Source organism: Mycteria americana, chromosome 30, assembly GCF_035582795.1.
Source record: "Mycteria americana isolate JAX WOST 10 ecotype Jacksonville Zoo and Gardens chromosome 30, USCA_MyAme_1.0, whole genome shotgun sequence".
Taxonomy (NCBI): Eukaryota; Metazoa; Chordata; class Aves; order Ciconiiformes; family Ciconiidae; genus Mycteria; species Mycteria americana.
In genome coordinates, this window is record NC_134394.1 from 175,123 (window position 1) to 196,793 (window position 21,671).

The 21,671-nt window shown below is 73.5% G+C and overlaps 4 protein-coding genes across 5 annotated transcripts; 1 reads left to right on the top strand and 3 right to left on the bottom strand.

Annotated features, from left to right (window-relative positions):
* Nucleotides 1–1,908: 1,908 nt before the first annotated feature.
* B3GAT3 (beta-1,3-glucuronyltransferase 3) lies at nt 1,909–4,844 on the bottom strand. The gene is given in 8 exon segments (XM_075526123.1): nt 1,909–2,200; nt 2,495–2,709; nt 2,712–2,784; nt 3,592–3,728; nt 3,731–3,925; nt 4,458–4,495; nt 4,497–4,623; nt 4,738–4,844. Coding segments are annotated over 8 exon segments (966 nt in total). The 5' UTR covers nt 4,820–4,844; the 3' UTR covers nt 1,909–2,101.
* Nucleotides 4,845–5,915: 1,071 nt separating this feature from the next.
* On the bottom strand, nt 5,916–12,319 carry GANAB (glucosidase II alpha subunit). 2 transcript variants are annotated; one of them, XM_075526098.1, is made up of 25 exons: nt 12,270–12,319; nt 11,813–11,926; nt 11,621–11,729; nt 11,414–11,541; nt 11,141–11,320; nt 10,736–10,801; nt 10,251–10,350; nt 10,042–10,126; nt 9,853–9,949; nt 9,587–9,767; nt 9,353–9,506; nt 9,033–9,268; nt 8,822–8,948; nt 8,659–8,738; nt 8,261–8,404; nt 8,061–8,157; nt 7,880–7,981; nt 7,549–7,792; nt 7,395–7,459; nt 7,181–7,257; nt 6,990–7,064; nt 6,788–6,902; nt 6,592–6,703; nt 6,410–6,510; nt 5,916–6,320 (listed from the first exon to the last, which is right to left on the bottom strand). In XM_075526098.1, exons 1-25 carry the CDS (start codon nt 12,287–12,289, stop codon nt 6,211–6,213), a joined length of 2,919 nt encoding a protein of 972 aa, XP_075382213.1. In that variant the 5' UTR covers nt 12,290–12,319; the 3' UTR covers nt 5,916–6,210. The 2 variants fall into 2 exon arrangements, with proteins under 2 accessions (XP_075382213.1, XP_075382214.1); XM_075526099.1 differs by lacking the exon at nt 10,736–10,801.
* Nucleotides 12,320–12,933: 614 nt separating this feature from the next.
* On the top strand, nt 12,934–14,625 carry ZBTB3 (zinc finger and BTB domain containing 3). Its single transcript, XM_075526100.1, has one exon. The coding sequence runs from the start codon at nt 13,190–13,192 to the stop codon at nt 14,387–14,389; it is 1,200 nt and encodes a 399-aa protein (XP_075382215.1). The 5' UTR covers nt 12,934–13,189; the 3' UTR covers nt 14,390–14,625.
* A 348-nt stretch (nt 14,626–14,973) lies between these two features.
* Nucleotides 14,974–17,904, bottom strand: RCE1 (Ras converting CAAX endopeptidase 1). The gene is made up of 8 exons (XM_075526102.1): nt 17,672–17,904; nt 16,993–17,095; nt 16,826–16,909; nt 16,683–16,761; nt 16,171–16,338; nt 16,029–16,100; nt 15,399–15,461; nt 14,974–15,304 (listed from the first exon to the last, which is right to left on the bottom strand). Exons 1-8 carry the CDS (start codon nt 17,884–17,886, stop codon nt 15,081–15,083), a joined length of 1,008 nt encoding a protein of 335 aa, XP_075382217.1. The 5' UTR covers nt 17,887–17,904; the 3' UTR covers nt 14,974–15,080.
* Between the last annotated feature and the right edge of the window lie 3,767 nt (nt 17,905–21,671).

Here is a 21,671-nt window from a genome sequence, read left to right on the forward strand (position 1 = left end):
CCCCAACCGCTATTTCAGGGGTGCCGAGTTGCCTTTCCCCGGGGTCCCACCGTGGCCTGGGGGGTCCCTGGCGGAGGCGGGGGGGGCTGCGAGGTGAGCCCCCCCTGGGCACGGGGCACGGCCCCCCCCGAGGTAAGAGGAGCCGGACGCCTGGGTCCCGGGGGGACAGTGGGGACACCTGGGTCCCCCCGTAGGGCACCCCCATGACCCCTTTTTCCCCTCTCTCCCGCAGGCCCCCCCCGGCCCCCCCCCAGTGGGAGCCAGGCCCCCCCATACCGAAGCCGGCTGGGCCTAGGGGGGGGGCCCCCCCGGTACCGGCCGCCCCCCATGCTGGACCCGGGGCGGGGGGGGCCGGGGCTGTTTGGGGGCTGCCAGGAGGGGGCAGCCCCCCCCGGGGCCGCTGACACCCAGCACCTCTCGCCTCCGTGAGTCAGGGGGGGCTGGGGAGGGGTGGGGGGGGGCCAGTGGGGAGGGGGCTGCCCCGCCACCCCCCCTCTTTGTGCCCCCCCCCCCCCCCCAACCAGGCAGATCAACGTGGGCCCCTGCTTCCAGGCAGCCGTGCCGGTGGCAGCAGGGGGGGGGCTGCGGGCAGGGACCCCCCGGGGGGGGCCACGCTGGCCTGGAGCCCCTGGCCCGGGCTGGAGCGGGACCCCGAGACCCAGCAGCAAGGTGAGACCCCCCCCCTCCCCGGTCGGGGGGGTGTCAGGGGGGGTCCTGCCTGCGGCCCCCCCCTCACCCCAGCCCCCCCCACAGTGGAGACCCTGCTGGACCTGGCCTGCTCCAGCGCCCTGCCCGGGGGGGGCACCAACCGGGAGCTGGCCCTGCACTGCCTGGCCCGCGCCGGCGGCAGCCTGATGGTGAGGGGGGGGCTGGGGGGATTTAGGGGTGCCCCCCCCCCCTCCCCAGCACCCTGCGACCCGCCGTGTCCCCCCCCAGGGCGCCCTGGGAGCTGCTGCTGCTGGGGACACCGGCCTGGCTGCGGGCGGACCCCTTGGCTGGCTACCACTACACCGGTGAGGGGGGGCTGGGGGGGGGTAAAGGGGAATCTTAGGGGGGCTCCCATGGGACCCCCCCCCAGATCCTGACCCCCCCCTGCACCCGCAGGCAGCGACGCCTGGACCCCCCGGGAGCGGCGGCTCTTCGCCAAGGCCCTGGCGCGGCACGGGAAGGACTTCCAGCGCATCCAACAGGCGGTGAGACTCCCCCCGGCACAACCCCCCCCCCCCCCGGCACCCCCGTTCCCACAGGGTCACCCCAACCCCCCCCCCCCCCTTCACCCCCCCCCGCCAGGTGCCCTCCAAGCGGATGACGCAGTGTGTTGAGTTTTACTACCTGCACAAGTCACGGCTGGGACGGGCGCGGAGGCAGGTATGGGGGGCCAGGGACACCCCGATAGCGCTGGGGGGCACCGGGGACTCCTCCCGGATTCGGGAGGGCACGGGGGACCCCCCCTCTGGTTTTGGGGGACACTGGGACCCCCCCCTCCCACCTCTCTCTGTCCCAGACACCACCTGAAGCCCTCGGCTCCCGCTTCCCCTGCAAGCTCTGCGGCAAGTATGCGGGGGGGGGGGGGGCAGAAGTGGATTGGGGGGGGCCTGGACGAGGTCTGGGGGGCACAGAGGGTGCTGGGGGGGGCACAGGGGATGCCGGGGGGGCACAGGGGGTGCTGCCTCCCCCCAGCCCCCCACCGCACCCCCATTTCCCCCCAGGATCTTCCCCAAGATCAAGAGCCGCAACGCCCACATGAAGATCCACCGGCAGCAGGAGGGTTGGGGGGGGGCCCCGCTCCTGCCCCCTCTGTGGTCCCCTGGCCCCCTTACCGGGGGGGGGGGCATGCAGCAGCCCCTGGCGTGAGGTGCCCACCCCCCCCCGGAGTGGGGTGTCCCCCCCCCCAAACACGGACGAGGATGGAGCGGGAGAGTTTATTGCAGAGACAACACTTGGCTGGGGAGCCCTGTGGGAAAGGGGGGGGCACCCCCAGAAAGCGGGGGCCCTGTCGATAAATAAAGTCCGAGTGTCCCCAGGGGCGTCCCCACATCCGGTGTGTCCCCGGGGGGGGGTCCCTGCGGTGCGGGGGTGGGGGGGGGCGCGGGGGGGTCCCTCACACCTCGATGTGGGGGTCGGAGCCCCGTCCCTCGCGCTGCAGCTGCTCCTCCTGCCGCAGCTTCGGCTTCTCCGTCCGCGTGTGCCACACCAGAACCTGGGGGAGCAGCGGGGGGGGGGGCGTCAGCTGGACCCCCCAGTGCAGCTTGTGCCCCCCTGGGGACCCCCCCCAGCCCAACCTGCACCCCCTGGGGACCCCCCAGCCTGGCCTGTGCACCCCAGTGACCCCTTTGTCGGGCCTGAAGCCCCCAGCCCAGCCTGCACCCCCCCGGGGTCCCTGTCCTGTCACCCCCCCCACCCTCAAGGGACCCCCCCTGAGGGACCACCCAAACCCAAAGGACCCCGAGCCCCCCCCCCCCCCCCCGAGAGCTCCCCCCCCCCAGTTCCCCACCTGGGTGCAGTTGTCGGCCTTGGGCTCCAGCTCGGCGGGGGAGACGAGCCCCCCCAGCAGGCTGCTCTCCAGGTAGCCCCTCTCGGCCTGGGGGTCGAAGCGGGCGGCGGGCCGCGCCAGCAGCAGGGGCAGCCCCACGGCGAAGCCGGCCATGTCCAGCGGGAAGGGGCGCTCCGGCTTCCAGGCGGTGTGGAAGCCCACCACCCGGCCCCCGCCACCAGCGGCCGCTCGAAACGCAGGCCCCCCACCAGCCCCACCGGCCAGACGGCCACGCCACGGGTGCTGCGCATCTGGGGGGGGGAGAGCGGCCGTCACGGCGGGGGGCGGGGGAATGGGGGGGCTGGAGAGGGTTGGGGGGCTCAGGGAGGGGGGGGGGGCTGGGGGGTGTTGGGGGGGCTCACGGAACAGCACGGCCCCTCTAAGAGGCGCAGGCTGGGGATGTTGAGCAGCAGAAGAGGAGTCAGCAGGCTAGGGGAGTTTGGGGGGAATTGGGGGGCTCTGGGGGGGTAGGGGAGTTTGGGGGGAATTGGGGGGCTCTGGGGGGGGTAAGGGAGTTTGGGGATGAACTGGGGGGCTCTGGGGGGGGTAGGGGAGTTTGGGGGGAATTGGGGGGCTCTAGGGGGATAGGGGAGTTTGGGGAGTAATTGGGGGGCTCTGGGGGGGTAGGGAACTTTGAGGAGGAATTAGGGGAACTCTAGGCGGGTTAGGGGAGGGTGGGGAGGAATTGGGGGGCTCTGGGGGGGGTAGAGGAGTTTGGGGGGAATTGGGGGGCTCTAGGGGGAGTTAGGGGAGTCTGGGGAGGAACTGGGGGGCTCTGGGGGGGGTAGAGGAGTTTGGGAGGAATTGGGGGACTCTAGGGGGGGTTAGGGGAGTCTGGGGAGGAACTGGGGGGCTCCGGGGGGGGTGAGGGAGCTGGGGAGGGCGGGGGGGATTGGAGGAATTTGAGGGGAGTTCAGGGGTAACAGCACCCTCTGCCACCTCGAAGGGGCGCAAGCTGGAGGCGTCAAGAAGCAGAAAGAGCAGTTGGGGCGTTAGGGAAAGCTGGGGGGGTTGCGGGGGTTTTGGGGGGTTTTAGGGGGTTCTGGGGGGTTCCCCACCTCCTCGAAGAGGCGCAGGCTGTAGGTGTTGTCGTCGTCGGCGAAGTAGACCACGCCGCTCTCGCCGGGCGCCCGCGTCTCCCGCAGCCACTGCAGCGCCCGGTTGCGCTGCTCGACGCCGCGGGGGCGTAACCAGGGGGGTCCCCGGGGCGGCGGCGACGCTCGGGGGGGGTCTCGACGTTCAGGTGGGTGAAGGGCACCCCGCTGCTGGCCAGCAGCCCCCCCACCAGCGCCGTGGGGGCCGCCGCGTCCTCCACCACCACCCAGTGCAGCGCCCGCACGTGCAGCAGCGTCTGCGACAGCCGCACCAGCTCCGCCTTCTGCACCGGCCTGGGGGGGGGGGGAAGCAAAGGGGGCTGGGGGGGGCTGAGGGGGGTCATGGGGGGCTGTGGGGAGTCATGGGGGGGCTGTGGAGGCCATGGAAGGCAAGGAAGCTCAAGGGGGGGGTGTGGATCGAGCTGGGGGTGGCGCAGGCCAGGCTGTGTGGGGGAAACGGGTCTGGAAACGGGCCAGGCTGTACGGGGGGGGGACACAACACCAGGTCACGCTGGACAGGGTGACAGGGTGGGGTGGGGGGCAAATGGTCTGGGAGGCAGGTCAGGCTGTGTTGGGGGGGCAGGTCAGACCTTACAGGGTGGGAGGGGGGCAAATGGGTCTGGGGGGCCAGGCTGTACAGGGGGGGGCAATGGGTCTGGGGGGGCCAGGCTGGGGGGGGGGGGGGGGGGGGGCAAATGGGTCTGGGGGGGGCCAGGCTGGGGGGGGGGGGCAAATGGGTCTGGGGGGGGCCAGGCCAGGCTGCACAGGGCTGGGGGGGGCCAGGCCAGGCCAGGCTGTAGAGAACCCGGGGGGGGGGGGGGTCTCACCTGCGTAGGTGGGGGTCACCACGTAGATGGTGGGCAGGGCCCGGCCCCCCCCCCTGTGCCCGGGGCTCCCCCCGGGCCCCCCCACCCCGCAGCTCCGCCAGCAGCCGGTCCCGGTCCCGGCCCCGCCGCCGCTCGGCCTGCAGCTGCTGGGAGCAGTCGCAGGGCTGCCCTGGGGGGGGGGAACACACAGAGAAGGGGGGGTGTCAGGGACCCCAGAGCGGCCCGGGGGGGGGGGGCTCAGGGCCCCCCGAGCTGCCCCCGGCCCCCCCAGGCCCCCCCTCACCGAGCTGCAGCAGGGCGCAGAGCAACCCCACCAGCGACACCACGAAGTAGACGATGAAAACGTTTTTCAGCTTCACCCTCATGGCAGCGCCGGGGGGGGCCGGGGGGGTCTCGGGGGGCTCCTAGGAGATCTCGGGGTGTCCAGGGGGATCCGGGGGGGGGGGTCTGGGGAGGTTTCGGGGGGATCCGGGGGCGGTCTCGGGGGGGGGGGGGGCCTGATGCTCAGGCACCCCCCCCCAGCACGCTCTGCCCAGGGCCTCTCCCCCCCCCAGCATGACCAGCACCCACCGCAGCACCCCCCAGTACCTCCCCAGTCCCTCCCAGTAAGCCCCCACCACCCCAATACGTATCCCATATCTTCCCCCCAGTGCTCCCCCCAGCCCCTCCAACACCCCCCCAGTGCTCCCAGTCCCCCCAGTGCTCCCCCCAGCCCCTCCAACACCCCTCCAGTGCTCCCAGGCCCCCCAGTGCCCTCCCAGGCCCCCGAACGCCCCCCCAGTGCTCCCAGTCCCCCCAGTAAAAGAGTGCGGACGTGGCGCTGTTGCCACGGCGACGGGGCCGGGACTCACCGCGGCGGGGCCGGGGCCGGGGCTGGACGGGGACCGGGCCGGGCCGGGCCGGGCCCGGGGGTTGGGACCGGGACCGGGACCGGGACCGGTGCCGGTTCGGGGCCGCGAAGCAACCGCCGGGCCGGGCCGGGCCGGGCCGGGCCAGGCCGGCACTTCCGGTCCGCCCCACGGCGCTCCGGCCGCCACTTCCGGCCGCGGTCCGTCGCGCGGGGTCCGGCTGCTGCGCGCACCCCGGCCGCCGGGTTCCGGGCTGCTCCCCTTGCCGCCCCCAGGACCACCCCCCCCGCCCCCCCCGAACCTCAAAACACCGGTTTTTTTCCTGGTTTTATTTGTCTTTTATCAAAACTCCGCGCGGGGACGCCCCTCCCCCTCCCGGCCCCGCTCAGCCGCGGGAGGGGGGGGCCCGGCTCTGCCCCGCCATAGGCCCCACAATGCCCCATGGGGGGGGGGGGGGGGGGGGGGGGGGGGGGAGGATGAGGGGAGGGAGGTGGCTCCCCAACCCCCAGCTGACCCCCGCTTGCTGGGGGGAGGGGGGAAAAAACGGGGGGACAGGGCCAGAAGGGGGGGGGGGGGGGGGGCAGGAAGGCGCAAGGAAAAAGGAGAAGGGGGTAGGGGTGGGGCGGGGGCAAAGGGGGGCAGGGGGGCACGCAGAGCCTTGGTCCCCATCCCCCACCAGCCCAGCCCCTGCCCCCCACTTGGGGGGGAACAGGGGGGCAGAGGCAGCACCCCCTCACCCCCCCAAACCAACCGGGGACAAACCCCCGCTACAGCAGCCAAGGGGGCAGCGGGGGCGGGGGGAGCTCCCTGCCCCCGGGTGTGGGGGTCCCGGGGGCTGTGGGGGGTCCAGGGGGAGGCAAGGGGAGCCCCCCCCTCCCCCCCTCCCCAGCAGCAGCCCCCCCCCTGCATTATCGCAGGATGATGGCCCAGTCGTCGCCGATGCGGACCCCCGGCTTGCGCAGGGTGAGGACGGAGGTCTCGGCCTCGTGGTGGAAGTCGAGGCGTGTCTCGGAGCCATCTGGGGGGGGGGGGGGGGGAGGACAGGGGGTGAGGGGGGGTCGGGGGGGTGTACCCGGCCCCAGAACGCCCCCTGGACCCCCTACTCACCTGCAGGACGGAGAATGACAGCGGCCGGTTTCCCCGCGCCCAGGATAACCACACGCTCAAGCCAGGCCGGGGTGTCGAAAGAGCCCCGGGGGTCCGCAGAGCTGCGGGGAAGGAGAAGGGGGGAGTTTGGGGGGGGTTCAGGGGGTTCTGGAGAGGGGTCCGGGGGGAGCCGGGGGGGGCACCTGGCCGTCAGCGTGTTGCCAGCGAAAGTGAACTGCCGGTGCAGGTAGCGCGCCTTCGTCTCGTAGTCAAAGCTCTGGCCATCGTCCAGGAAGAGATCGCCCTCGGCCGTGCCTGGGGGGGGCAACGGGGGGGGTGTCAGGGGGGCTGGGGGGTGTCTAGGGAGTTTGGGGGGGATCTGGGGGGGGTCTGCACTCACCTGGGGGCTGAGGGCCACATAGAGGGTGAAGGGGTCCCCTCGCATGCACTCAGTGGAGCGCCGCACCCGCTCCTGCCGCGGCACCACCGTCCCACCGCGCTGGAACACCGGCACCTGCGGGGCAGGGAGGGGGAGGTGGGCCCGGCCCCCCCCCCCCCGCCAGACCCCCTACCCCCCCCCAGCCCCGTCCCCGTCACCCACGCTGCTCATGGTCACCGGCACGTAGAGCGTCTGGGGCGCGTGGTGCTTCTGGTGGGAGGTGACGTCGTACCAGACCTGGGGGTACCAGAAAGCAGTTGGGGGGGGTGGGGGGGAGGACCTGGACCCCCACAGCCCCCCCCCAAAGCCTGCAGACCCCCCCCAGCTCCCCCCCAGCCCCCCCGCAAGCTCACCTCTCCCTTGCCGGGCAGGTAGACCTGCACGCCACGGGCGCCCTGCTCCGTCACGGGGTGCACCAGCAGCGCCCTGTCTGGGGAAGGGGTAGAGGGGGGGGTCCCTGGGTCAGTGCTGGGGTGGGGAGACCCCGGGTGGGGATGGGGGGGACCCCCGATGGGGGCAGGGGACCCCTCAGGGGCAGGGGTAACCCCACGGCAGAGGCCCCCTCACCGATCATGTACTGGTCATCGATGGCGAAGGTGGCCGTGTCCTCGGGGTACTCCATCCAGAGCGGCCTGGGGGAAAGCGGGGCCGTCACGGACCTTGGGGAGGGGGGGTGGGGGTGGTTTGGGGGGACCCCCAGGGACCCCCGCAGCCCGCTCACCTCATGACAGGCAGCCCGTGGCGGTGGCAGCGGTAGAAGGCGGTGTACCAGTAGGGCAGGAGAGCGTAACGCTGGCGGACGGCGGCGCGGATCAACGCCACGTTCTCCTCCCCGAAGAGCCAGGGCTCGCGGCGCGCCGTGTCCAGGTGGGCGTGGGCGCGGAAAAAGGGCTGGAAGGCGCCCGCCTGGTACCACCGCACCAGCAGCTCCGCGTCGGGGTTCTTGAAGAAGCCCCCCACGTCCGCTGCGGGGGCAGGAGGGGCTCAGGGCGGCCCCCCCCCCCCCCCCGGCGCACCGAGCCTCCCCCCGACCCCGCTCTCGCCCCGCTCACCGCCGCAGAAGGAGAGGCCGGCCAGCCCGAAGCTCAGGCACATGGGGATGGTGATCTTCAGGTGCTCCCACTCGGCCGTGTTGTCGCCCGTCCACACCGCGCCTGCGGGAAGGGGTGTGAGGGGGCGGGGGGCACGCACGTGCCGGGGGGGGGGGCCCCCGGGGCGGACCCCTGCCCTCACCGTAGCGCTGGGAACCGGCAAAGAAAGCCCGGCTCAGCACGAAGGGTCGCTGCTGCCCGCCCGAGCGCTGGATCTGCCCCTCGGCCGTCGCCATTTGCTGCGCAGAGGGGAGGGGGACAGAGAAAGAGGTTGTAAGGGACCCCCCCCACGCGGGTGGGAGGTGCGGGGGGGGGGGGAGGTCCCGGGGGGGCTGCGCTCACCACGTAGAGGCCGTAGAGGTTGTGGAGGTCGCGGTGCTCCCAGCCACCGTGATGCACCGCGTCCTTGTGCATCGTCACCTCGGGGCCGCTGAAGACGGAGGGTTCGTTCATGTCGTTCCAGGTGAAGAGGTTCTCGGTCGAGCCCTGGGGGGAGGGGGCCCACGGTGAGGGGTGGGGGGGGCAACTGGGGGGGGGCAGAGGGGTGAGGGGGGGGACAGCAGTTTGGGGGGACACACGAGCAATAGGGGAAAATGGTGATTTGAGAGCAGAAAGGCAACGGGGAGGGATGACAGTGATTCAGGGGGGGCCACACGCCTGCCGGGGGGGGCTGACGGCCATGCAGGGGGGCCGACGGCGACATGGGGGGGCCACACACCCGCTGGTGGGGGGCTCCTCACCTCGTACTGGTCGTAGGCGAACATGGAGGACCACCACGCGCGCATCTCGGGGTTGGTGAAGTCGGGGTACGCGGCGGAGCCTGGAGACAGCGCAGGGATCAGCGTGGCCCCCCCCCCCCACCACGGGCTCCCCCCCAGGACGCACCCCCCCAACCCCGCTCACCCGGCCAGCACCAGCCCTCGTAGTCGCTGCCGTCCTTCGTCTTGACGTAGAAGCCGCGGGAGCGCAGCTCGTTGTGGACGCGATAGCCGCTGTCCACCTTGATGTGGGGGTCCACGATGCTGACCATCTGGGCGGGGGGGGGGCAGAGACAGGCATCAGCACCCAGGGGGTCCCCCAGTCCCCCTCCAGCCCCTTGGCGGGGGTCCCCCACCTTGCGTTTCTTAGCGGCCAGGCGTTCCAGCATGGCACGGGGCCGGGGGAACTTGCTGGGGTCCCAAGTGAAGTAGCGCTTGCCGTCGGCGTGCTCGATGTCCAGCCAGAGGACGTCGCAGGGCACGGCGTGCTCCTCGAAGCCCCGCTCCACCGCCGCCACGTCCTCCTCGTCGTTGTAATTCCAGCGGCTCTGGTGGTAACCCAAGGCGAAGAGGGGGGGCAACGCCTGGGTGCCTGCAGGGGGGACAGCGGGGCTCGGAGTGGGGTCCCCAGCACCCCTTCTCCTCTCCATTCGGCCCTCCCCGCCCCGCGGCGTACCGGTGAGGGCGGCGTACTGCCCCGCCACGGCGGCGGGCGTGGGGCCCAGCAGCAGGAAGACGTCGACGATGCCGCTCTCCGACATCCAGCGCACGTCGGTCTGCGGCGTCTCGCCTCCGCCCTGCATGTAATCCAGCAGCTTCCCGAAAAGCGTCTGCGGGCGGGGAGGGGGTGTCAGGGCCCCGCCAGACCCCCCCCCAAGGACCCCCCCCCCCCCGCCGCCCGTCCCCGCACCTTGCCGGCGGTGTTGGAGCTGATGTCCACCCAGGTCTCGGCAGCGTTGAGCCAGAAGATGCCGAGGGTGCGGCGGGCGCTGTGCGCTAGCAGGAGCGGGACGGAGCCGTAGAGCGCCATGGGGTTGTAGAGCTCGTACTGGAAGACGTCCAGGTTGTAGAGACGGTACGGGTCCCCCCCCCTGCGAGAGGCCAGGCGGGTCAGCGTCCCCCCCCGCGGTGCCACCGTCACCCCCCCGCCCCCGACTCGCCCTCCCCGCCACTCACTCGGTGGTGCGGAGCCGCAGGCTTTCGGCGTGCTCGGGGATGCCGTAGACGTGTTCGAAGCCGGGCAGGGAGAAGTCCAGCCCCACCGAGGTGGGCCCTGCGGCGGGACGGGGAGGGGGGGTGAAACCGAGAGGCCCTGCCTCACACCGGCCCCCCCCTCCCCCCCCCCAACCACGGGACGGGCCTCACCGTTGGGTTTGGTGTCCGTGTGCGTCTTGAACGTCTCCTCCCAGGAGCCCGGCTCCTCCGCGGCCTCGGCCGTGGTCTCCGTGGGCTGCGGGGCCAGATGCCAGCAGGGATGGGTGGGGAGAAGGGTTCTCCCAAAAGAAAGGGGGGGGGCCCATCTCCCTACTGGCCCCCCAGCACCTTGTCCTGAGCTCCCCGCCCCCCCCCAATACCTTCTCGCTCTGGTTGCTGGCGTCCTCCGTCCCAGCGGCAGCTTCCTCCTGCGCTTCAGCAGCCGCCCCCTCCTCCGCTGTGGCCTCCTTGGGGGTATCCCTGGGGGGGGGGGCGGGGTGGTTATGGGGGGCCGGGGCACCCTGGTTGCCGCAGGCAGAAGTCACGCAACGCAGCAGGGTCGCAGAGGGGCGGGGGGGACGGACACAGGACCCCCCGGTGGGCACTCACTCGGGGCCCCGAGATGGGGAAGAGCACCCCAACCACCCCCCAGCTCGCTCGGGGGGGGGGGGGGGGGGCAGCTCCTCGCTTCTGGGGGGGGACGGGGACGGCCCCGGCCCCTCCTGCCCCCTCCTCCTCCTCCCTCCCGCCGGGGCCTGCCTGGCCCAGGAGGCTGTGGGGGGACGCTGCACCCTGGCCAGGGCTCCCGCTGGGGGCCCGGGGGGGGTGGGGGGGGCAGAGACAGCAGCAGAAGCCACAGATTTACCTATGGAAAAGGGTCTTGATCTTATCCCACAAGCTACCGACCGAGCTACTAACTTTATCCGAGAAACTGGGGCGCGGGCGGGGGGGAAGCGCAGCCAGAAACAGAAACACAGCGAGAGTCAGTGCGAGGAGCCGCCGGACGGACAGACGGACGCGGCCCGGCCCGGCTCCCCCCTTCCTTCCCCACGGGCTGCCCTCCCTCTTAGGGGGACCCTCGGAGCGCTGCCGTTCCCCCACCCTTCCCTGGGGTTTACCTTTACCGGTGGGGAGCGGGGACAGCCAGGCACCCCAAGTTCCCCAGGGGGGTTTGCTGGGTGCCCTGGGGTGGGGGGAACCCTGGGGGGGGGGAGGGGGGGGGCCGGTCCCGCCTGCCCGGCCGCAGAGCCACCCCCCCGGCCGTACTCACGAGTCCCGGCGGCGTCGGAGGTGCTCGAAGAAGAGGAGGCCGCGGGCGTTGACGCTGCAGAGCAGCTCCCGGCCCTGCAGCAGGTCCATGCGGAACGGCTTCTCCGTCACCAGCAGCCGGTGCCCCGTGGGGCCCAGCGACAGCTCCAGGCTCCCCTCGTCCCGCCCCGTCACCGCCAGCCTGCCGGGAAGGGCGGGGGGGGGCGGCTGAGCGCGGCTGCGTCCCCTCACCCACGTCCCCCCAACCCCGCGTGCCTCCCCGCCCGGCGCTCACCGCTCCACCGGCGGCTCCGCCACCAGCACATCCGGCACCTCGAACCGCGGCCGCGGCGGGTTCAGCTCCTTGATGCGGATGCGGGTCACGTTGCCCTGCAGCCCCCACAGCTCCAGCAGCAGCGGGACCTGCAGGGGGGAGGGAGGGACGCGGTGTCAGCGGGACGGTGGCGGCCCCCGCGGCCCCCTTCCCCGGCCCCGCACGGACCTTGGTGGCTTCGTTGACGAGCTGGAGCCTGGCAGCGTCGGGCCCGAGCTGCAGCGACTCCAGGAGGGCTCGGTACGGCGAGTGCCCGGGCTGCAGGCCGCGCTGGCGCCTGCGGCGGTGGCGGGGGAGAAGAGCCTGAGCGCCAGCCCCGGGCCCGGCTCCCCCCGCCCCCGCCGGTGCCCCCGTACCCACCTGCAGAAGCCGCTTTGTTCGCACGTCTTGAAGTTGCTCCGGTCCACGGCCAGGGCGGCCCCGAGGCACAGGCAAAGGCAAAGGGCCGCCCAGAGCAGCGCCGCCGGCCGCCGCCTGCGGGGGGACGGGGGCGGGTCGGGCGAAGGGCAGGGCCGCGGCTCCGCCTCCGCCACGGTGGGGAAGGGGACGGGGAGGGACGGGGGGGGACACCGGGACCAAGCGGGGAGGGGGGACGGGGAGCGGGGCGCCACCGGGCTGGGGGGGGGGGGGGGGGGGGGCGGCGGCGGGGGCTCGGCCGCAGCTCAGGCCCGGGGTGCTGGGGGGTCCCAGGCGGCGGCCGCTCAGGGAGGGGGTCCCGGGGGTCCCGCCGGGGGAGGGGGGGTAGTTCCCGGGACGCGGGGTCCCCCCGAGCGGGGGAAGGGGTCCCGGCCGTAGGATCCCCCCGGCGCACGCTCACCTCCCCGGCGCCGCCGCCATCTTGGATCGGGCCTGACCCTTCACCCCGCCCCTGGCCCCACGCCGCCGCGCCCCATTGGCTGCGGGGAGCCACGCCCGCGAACCCGCCCTCGGCCACACCCCCCTCAGCGGGGCGGAGCTTGGGACCCGCCGGCGCGCGCGCGCCCCCGCCCCGCCCCGGCTCACCTGGTTGCCGGGGTGACCGTAGCCCCGCCCCCCCGTCCGGTGATTTGCGCGCGAGGCATGAGAGATCGGAGGGAGGGGGCGGGGACACGCCGCGGGGGCGGGGGAGTAGGCAACAGCAGACCAATGAAAGCGCGGAAAAGCTGAGTGACACCTGCGTGCGCCCAATCAGAACACTCTCCCGGCCCGCTGAGCGCTTCCCCGACCCGCCGCCCGCTGAGCGCTTCCCCGGCAACGCCCCGCCCCCGCGGTCATGGCAACCACGGCCATGACAACCGCGGCCCGCCTCTTCCCGGGAGGGCGGCAGCAGGCGCCAATCAGCAGCCCGTCGCCATGAGTGGCGGGAGGCGGCGACCAATCAGCATGCTCCGCTGACCCTCGTCGTCCGGGCCCGGTTGAACAGCAGGCGATCGGGCCAATGGGAGCGGGAGGGACCGGCCGGCGGGGCTGCCAATCAGCGCGGAGGGGCGGGGCGTCGCCAGGCCGCTGCTTTGTGGTGAGTGGGGACGGGGAGCGCGGAACCGGGACGGGCCTGAGCGGGCCCCGCCGGGGCGGAGCGGGGCCTGACCGGGCCTGAGCGGCCCCCGCCGTGCCGGCCCTGCCGCCTCCCGGCCGGGGCCGGGCCCTCTCAGCAGGCCGGGCCGACACCGGTCACCTGCGGCCCCGTCACCGGCCAGGCCCGGCTGACCCCCCCCCCGCCCTGTCACCCCGCAGGCCGGCAGAGCCCCGCGGGACGCCATGGAGTTCCCCGAGCACAGCCGGCAGCTGCTGCGGGGGCTGCGGGAGCAGCGGGCCCAGGGTTTCCTCTGCGACTGCACCGTGCTGGTGGGCAGCGCCCCGTTCCCGGCCCACCGCGCCGTCCTGGCCGCCTGCAGCGCCTTCTTCCACATGTGCTACGCCGAGCGGCTGGACAAGGGCGACCTGGTTTGCCTGAACAGCGAGATCGTCACGCCGCCCGCCTTCGGGCTGCTGCTGGAGTTCATGTACGAGGGGCGGCTGGCGCTGGCCGCCACGCCGCTGGAGGACGTGCTGGCGGCCGCCAGCTACCTGCACATGAACGACGTCGTCAAGCTCTGCAAGAAGAAGCTGCAGGCGCGGGTGCCGGCCGAGGCCGACAGCACCAAGCGGGAGGAGGACGCCCCCGGCAGCCCCCCGCTGCCCCCCGCCGCCCCCCAGCAGCGCCCGCCCAGCCCCGGTGCGCCCCTCCTGGCCCTCCCCGGCCCGGCCCCCCAGGCTGGGGGCGGCGAGGAGCAGGGCGCGCTCCCCCCCGAGCCGCCGGTGCCCTGCGTGGACGTGGCCGACACCACGCAGCCCGGCATGGAGGGCGACTGGCCCCGCGCCGCCCCCCCGGAGCTCCCCCTCCCCAGCCCCAGCAGCTCGACGGAGGCCGCCCCCCGCGCCGCCTTCCCCGGGGGCGAGCTGCCCGCCCCGGGGGGGCTCTGCGCTGGGCCCTGGGCGCCCGCCGCCCCCGGGGGGCTGCTGCCCGCCGCCGTCAAGGTGGAGGCCATTGTCATCTCCGACGAGGAGCCCGAGGCGGGTGCCCGCCGCCCCGCCGGCCTCTTCCCCGGGCCGTCCCACGCCGCGCGGCCTGCGGCCTTCGGGGAGGCGTCGGGGGAGCCGCTGCCCTTCGGGCTGCCGGCGCTGCGGGAGCCGCTGTTCCTGCCGCCGCTGGAGGGGCGCGGGGGCTTCGGGCTCTTCGCCGAGGAGGCGCCGACCTGCCCCACCTGCGGGAAAACCTTCTCCTGCTCCTACACCCTGCGCCGCCATGCCACCGTGCACACGCGGGAGCGCCCCTACGAGTGCCGCCACTGCCTGCGCAGCTACACCCAGTCCGGGGACCTCTACCGCCACATCCGCAAGGCCCACAGCCACGGGCCGCCCACCCGCGGCGGCGGCGGCCACGCCGACCACGACCGCGACTGCGACAACCCGCCCTAAGCGGGGACGGGGCGGCGGAGCCGGCGGGCGGCGGGACCCGGGGGCGGCGGAGCCGGCGGGCGGCGGGGCCCGGGGGCGGGGCCTGGGCTCGGGGGCGGGGCCCTGCGGCGGGGGGCGGAGCGGGTGTACGGCAGTCACGTGGGGCCGTGAGGGAATAAAGCGCCGCTGGAAACGGGCAGCGGGTAGTCCCTGAGGGGGCGGGGCCTGCGGCCACGCCCACGCGGCGTCCTTATTGGTTCTCGCGCAGCCCAATAGTCGAGCCGCGCCGCCAGCGCACCTACCCTTCCACGGCGCATGCGCCCGGCGGCGGGCCGATCACGGTAGCGCCCCCTGGCGACTGGGAGGAGCTCAGGCACCGCCAGTCCTGTCCCAGTCCGCACAGGGCCAAATCCCAGTCCGGCCCAGTCCCAGCCCCTTCAACCCTGTCCCAGCCCTAGCAGGCCCCAGTCCTCCCACTTGGTCCCACCCCACTCCCTCCCAGTCTGTCCCACTCGCCCCCCCCCCCCCCCCCCCCCCCCAGTCCATCCCAGTCCCCTCCCACTCCCGCCCAGCCCCATCCCAGTCTCTCCCAGTCCCGACACACCAAGGCTTAAAGCACTTTAATCACAAAAATAGAGCTCTGTGCGGCGGCACCTATAAAAACGGGGTCGGGGGGGTCGGGGGGATCCGGGGCGGGCGCCCCGCACCCGGGTCAGGAGCAGGTGGGGGGGGCCCCCGGGCGGGGGGCACAGGCCAGGGCCCCCCCGAAGAAGGCGGGTTCGGTGAGGGGGTGCAGGAGGAGGAGGAAGAGCAGGACCCCCAGCAGGTAACAGGGCAGCAGGGCCCGGCGCCGGGGGTGCTCCAGCGCTGCCCCCACCGCCGGGAACCCCATCGAGTTGCAGAAGGAGTGACACAGCACCGGGCCCGCCAGGTGGCCTGCAGGACAGACGGACGGACAGACAGAGCGGGGTCGGCATGGCTGAGCCCCGTCCTGCCCCGGCCCCCCCCCCCCGCCCCCCCTGCACCCCACCTGTCCTGAGGAAGATGAAGGCCGTGTAGGCGCCGAAGACGGCCGTGTAGGAGAACTGGAAAGCTGCGGGAGAGAGGGGGACGGTCGGGGAGGGGCTGAGCACCCCCATATCCCCCCCCCAGGAACACTGTATCCCCCCCCCCGGGCTCCCCACGTCACCCCAGGCATCCCACATCCTCCCCCAGACACCCCGAATTGCCCCGAGAACCCCAAATCCCCCCTCAGACACCCCAAATCCCCCCCCCAGACTCCATATGTCCCTTAAGTACCCTATGCCCCCCCCAGGCACCCTACACACCCCCTCCCCACCCTGCATCCCCCCTCGGGTACCCCACCCCCAAGCACCCTGTAGTCCCCCCCAGAACCCTGTATCCCCCTGGGCACCCCAGACACCCCAAATCCCCCCCCAGTCACCCCAAATCCCCCACCCCCCCCCATGGAGACACTCCGTATGTCCCCTAAGCACCCTACACCACACCACCACCACCCTTGGGTGCCCTACACTGTCTTGGGCACCCTGTATTCCCCTGGGCATCCCATCTTGCCCCAAGCACTCCATATCCTCCCCCCGCCCCAGCACCCCAAGGCCCCCCGGGCACCCCGTAGTCGTGTCCCCCACCCCGGCGGTACCTGCCGACATGAAGATGCTGCCGACGGAGCCCTGCCGGAACCGGAGCTGCTCAATAACGTGGTGGAAATGGGCTGGGGGGCGAGAAAGGGGCCGTGAGGGTCGGTTTGGGGGTATCCGGGGGGGGGGGAGCCCCGCACTCACCCACACCGAAGAAGAGGGGGCAGGCGAGGATGGCGGGGCCGGGGCCGGTGCAGGGCACCAGCATGGGCAGCATGCAGGCGCGGAAAACCAGCTCCTCCGTCAGCGGGGCCACCACCTGGTTCCGCAGCCAGCGCACGTCGCCCAGGCACAGCGCCCAGAAACGGGGGTCTGCGGGAGAGGCGGGGGGGGAGGGGGGGGGGCATGGCCACAGCCCAAAACCCACCGCCGCTGACCCCAAAACCCGCTGTCCCGCTCGGGGTCCCCTGACACAACAGGCTCCCCCCCCAAACCCACCTCTGCCACCCCCAAATTCACCACACCTCATTAATCCACTCAGATCCCCAACCACCCCCCAAAGCCCACCGCTGTGTCCCCTTACCTAAGCCCCCCAAAACCCACTTCTGCCCCCGCAAAAGCCCCCAACCCGTTATCCGCCACCCTGCTTGGGACCCCTTACCCACTTCCCCCCAGCCCCTGACCCCCCCCTGCCCCGGAGTCATCCCCCCCCTTACCAAAAGCCACCCTGACACCATCGAGCCAGCGCCAGGGACAGTCCATGGAGAGCTGGATGAGGGGCCCCAGGAAGAGGATCTGGGGGAGACGGGGCGTCAGGGGGGGCCAGGGGTCCGTGCCCCCACCCCAGCCCCACACCTACCATGGTCAGCAGCAGCGGCAGGAGCGTGGCCGGCACCAGCCCCTCCAGGCGCAGCCCCAGCAGTGCCGGCAGTGGGGTGTCCGGCTGCGGGGAGGAGAGGGGGGTCAGCACGGCTTGGGGGTGTCACCCCCCCCCCCCCAAGTTGGGTCCTCTCCCCCCAACCTCACCTTGATGCCCGTCAGCTCCTTCCAGAGCCAGACGAAGGCCGGGGAGAGCCCCGAGACCACCAGGACGCTGGTGAAGCGCCGCTTGATGACGGACGGGTGGTCCCTGCGGCCGAGGGGGTCAGCGTGGGGGCGGGGGGGCTGCCCCCGACAGCATCCCCCACCCCACAGACACTAAGGAGCTCCCCCAGGACCCCACAACCCCCCCTTATGTACTCTATAAACCCCCCGATACCCTGAAAACCCACTCCCAAGTACCCTCAATGCACCCCAGGCCCCCCAGATACCCTACAAACCCCACCAGGACCCCCAGACCTCCCCCAGATACCCTACAGACCCCCCAGACACCCTATAAACGCTGCCAGGACCCCTATACTTCCCCCAGGTATCCTATAGACCCCACACACCTCCCCCAGGTACCCTAGAGACCCCCCCAGACCTCCCACGGGTAACCTACAGACCCACCAGACCCCTCAGACCTCCCTTATGCACCCTATAAACCCCACCGGGACCCCCACACCTCCCCCAGGTACCCTAGAGACCCCCCAGACCTCCCGTGGGTACTCTACAGACCCCCCAGTAAGCTCCCATGCCCCCCAGGTACCCCGGAGCTCCCCCCCGCCCCCCCCCCCCGGCTCTCTACAACCCCCCCCCCAGACCCGACCTCCCCCCCCCCCCGTACCGCGGCAGGGGGCTCCCCCAGACGTAGAGGCTGCCCACGTAGGAGCAGGCCAGGCTGAGGCAGGCCAGCACGGCGGCCCAGCATGGCCCGGGGCCGGCGGCGGGGGCCGGGCCCGCTCCCGGCGCCGCTCCCGGTGCCGCTCCCGCTGCCGGCCCGGCGCGACCCGGCGCGGCCGCGGCCCAGGACGAGCCGCCCGCGGCCTCCGACACCGCCATGGCGCCGCGGGGCGGGGCCGGGGGCGGGGCCGGGAGCCGCGGGGCGGGGCCGGGGAGGGGCCAGGCGCCGCGGGGCGGGACAGGGGCGGAGCTAGGCGCCGGGGGCGGGAGCGGGGCGGGACAGGGGGCGGGGCGGGGCGCCGCGGGGCGGGGCGGGGCCTCGCGGGGCGGGGCGAGGCGATGGGAACTGGATGGGAAACTGGGCTGGAGCTGGTGGGGTACTGGGATGGGGAACTGGGACCAGTAGGGCAACTGGACTGACCGGGGGAACTGGGACCGACTGGGGTAACTGGGACTGACTGCGGGAACTGGGACCAACTGGGGGAACTGGGACTGACTGGGGGAACTGGGACCAACTGGGGGAACTGGGACTGACTGGGGGAACTGGGACCATCTGGGGAAACTGAGACCGACTGGGGGAACTGGGACCAACTGGGGGAAACTGGGACCAATGGGGGAACTGGGACCAACTGGGGGAACCGGCACTGACTGGGGGAACTGGGACTGACTGAGGGAACTGGGACCAACTGGGGGAACTGGGACCAATGGGGGAACTGGGACCATCTGGGGGAACCGGGACCACCTGGGGCAACTGGAACCAATGGGGGAACTGGGGCCATCTAGGGGAACTGGGACCGACTGGTGGAACTGGGACCAATGGGGGAACTGGGACCAATGGGGGAACCGGCACCAACTGGGGGAACCAGCACTGACTGGGGGAACTGGGACCATCTGGGGGAACTGAGACCAACTGAGGTAACTGGGACCAACGGGGGGAACTGGGACCAACTGGGTGAACTGGGACTAACTGGAGGAACTGGGCTGGGGGTGCCAGTCCCAAGTGAACTGGGTGAACTGGGCCGGCACAGGGACACGGGGGTGCTCCGTCCCCGTCCCCGTCCCCGTCCCTCAGGCCGTCCACTCGGCCAGGCTGGCCACCTCCTGCCGCCACGCCTGTGGGACGGGGGGGGTCAACGGGGGCTAACGGGGGGGTAAGGGGGGGCCCCTGGGGACCCCCCCGGTGACAGCCCACCTGCCCCTCGCTGCTCTGGGGACACGTGCCCTCCTCCTCCTCCTCCGTCCGCCGTTCCCTCCGCACACGGGGACCCTCCCACGGGGACCCTGGGGGGGGCAAAGGGGGTGTAAGGAGCCAGGCGGGGGTCGTGGACGTCCCCCCCCCGGCTCGTCCCTCACCCCCCCGGGTGTCCCCCGCGCTGCCGGGGGTCTCGCAGGAGGCGCAGGGCAGCAGGCGCCCGTGGGTGACCTCGGCCAAGCTCCGCCGGGCGGCCGCCACCAACGCCGGGGTGTCCTCGACCTGGGGGGACATGGGGAGGGGGGGGGGGTGAGACCCCACCGCCCCCAACCTCCAGGGTCCGTTCCCCCCCCCCCCCGCACCCCCCCACCTGCATGGTGCGCAGGCAGGCTCGGCGAAAGCGGGCGCTGGTGCTGCCGGCCACCACGGCCGTCACCGCGTCCAGCACGACGGGCAGGGACCGTGCCAGCCGCTCCTGGCCCTGCGGGATGGGATGGGATGGGATGGGGTAGGGGGGGTCAGGGTGCGCTGGTGGCCCCCCCGGCCTCCCCCCCCCCCCCCCCCGGCCCCCACCTCCTGCCGGCGGCGCAGCTCCTCCAGCACGGGGTGGACGAGGGTCCGGAGGCCGCGGGCCAGCGCCGGGCGGCTGCTCAGCAGCGTCTGGTCCAGGTGGGCCAGCAGCAGCCGGCGGGCATCTGCGGAGGGTGGCCATCACCGGGGGGGGGGGGCGGGGGACAGCCGGGGACACCCCCGGGCTGCGGGGACACCCCCAGAGCGCGGGGACACCCCCGCACCATGGGGACACCCCCAGAGCGCGGGGTCACCCCCAGATCATGGGGACAGCCCTGGAGCACAGGGACCCCCCTGAACCACGGGGACACCCCCAGAGCACGGGGACCCCCCTGAACCACGGGGACCCCCCTGGAGCTCAGGGACACCCCCAGCCCGCCAGCCCCCCGCCCCACGCACCGGCGTCGTACACCTGGAAGGGATCCTCGTGGCGGAGGAAGAGGAAGAGCAGGAGGGTCTGGGGACGACGGTCCCCGTCCGGGGTGCCCGCTCCCTGCCGCACCGCATAGGTGGCATCGGGGGTCACCAGCTCTGCGGGGACAAGACGGGGCGCTGGGGGTGCTCCTGCTGGCGGGACCCCCCCCACCGCCACCCCCAGGACCCCCCGCACCTTCCTCGCCCTCTGGCCAGGCGCAGGGGGCCACGGCGAAGCCGAATCGCTCCCAGTCCGCTAGCCAGGAGGGATCCTGGAAGAGCCGGGGCCGGGGCGGCGTGGCCGGCAGCCCCACCGGGTCGTAGAGGAACAAGTGGCCACGGTCAAGGAGAACGGCCTGGCCCGGTGCGTGGCCCCCCCAGCCCCGCCCCGGCCCCCCGGGACCCCGGGATATGGCGACGGCGGCGAGGCGGGCGGGCAGGTTGGGGGCCGGGCGGAGGCAGGGGCAGAACGCGGCCGCGGGGAGGATGCTCAGCTCCCCCCCCAGCCCCGCGGCGGCGGCGGGCAGGGGGACGCGCAGCCGGGTGGGGGTCCCCGGCGTGGGGTGGATCCTGCTGCAGGGGGGGGCACCCCCAGGGTCTGCCGGCCTGGAGCGGGGGGAGAGATGGGGGAGGCGGGTGCCGTGCCCACCCAGCCCCCAGGACACCCGGCACCCCGGGGACAGCGGGGCTGCACTGACCCCCAGGCACCCCGTCCCTGTCCCGCTGACCCCCAGGAACCCCGTCCCCATCCCTGTCCCGCTGACCCCCAGGTACCCTGTCCCTGTCCCCATCCCTGTCCCACTGACGCCAGGCCACCCTCTCCGCATCCTGGTGACCCCGAGCCACCCTGTCCCCATCCCACTGCCCCTGAGCTGCCCTGTCCCCATCCCACTGCCCCTGACCCCTCTGTCCCTGTCCCCATCCCCGTCCCCACCCCGCTGCCCCCAAGCCCCGCTGTCCCCGTCCCGCCGGTGGCTGCCGTCCCGGTTAACCGTCCCAGCGCTGCCCTACAGTGCGAAGTGCCGGCTCTGGACCCGCAGCCGCGCTCCTGCCAGCGCCCCGGTGCTCTCCCGGCTGTGGGACCCAGGGACGGGGCTGTCACCGGGCTGCGTCCCCAACGTCCCCGTCCCCCATCCCCATCCCTTGCACTGTCCCTCGTCCCCATCCCCGGGAGGGACAAGCCACCGGGTGTGGGGTGTCTCCAGGGCAGGGGGTGTCCCTAGGGTGGGGGGTGTCCCCAGAGTGGGGGGTGTCCCTAGGGCAGGAGGTGTCCCCAGGGTGGGGGTGTCCCCAGGGTGGGGGTCTCCCCAGGGTGGGGGTGTCCCTTGGGCAGCAGGTGTCCCCAGGGTGGGGCCAGGGTGGGGGGTGTCCCCAGGGCAGGGGGTGTCCCCAGGGTGGGGCCAGGGTGGGGGGTGTCCCCAGGGCAGGGGGTGTCCCCAGGGTGGGGGTGTCCCCAGGGGCTCACCCATAGGTGTGCGAGGCCACGGCGCCGTTCACGCTGACACAGAAGTGAAACTCCACCTGGGGGGAGGCAGGTGTCGGCACGGGGACCCCCCCACGGGTGCACCCCGGTGTCCCCCCCGTCCCCACCGCGGAGACGGTACCTCGGGGTGCACCACGCTGGTCTTGTGGATGAACCGCCGCAGCGCGACACAGTCGGGCGACAGCGTGCCGGGGGGGGGGCTGAGCTGGGGGGAGAGGGGAGAGAGCTGGGGGGGGGGGGGCACCCCGATGCCCCCCACAAGCCGGACCCCCAGGCGGGCAGACC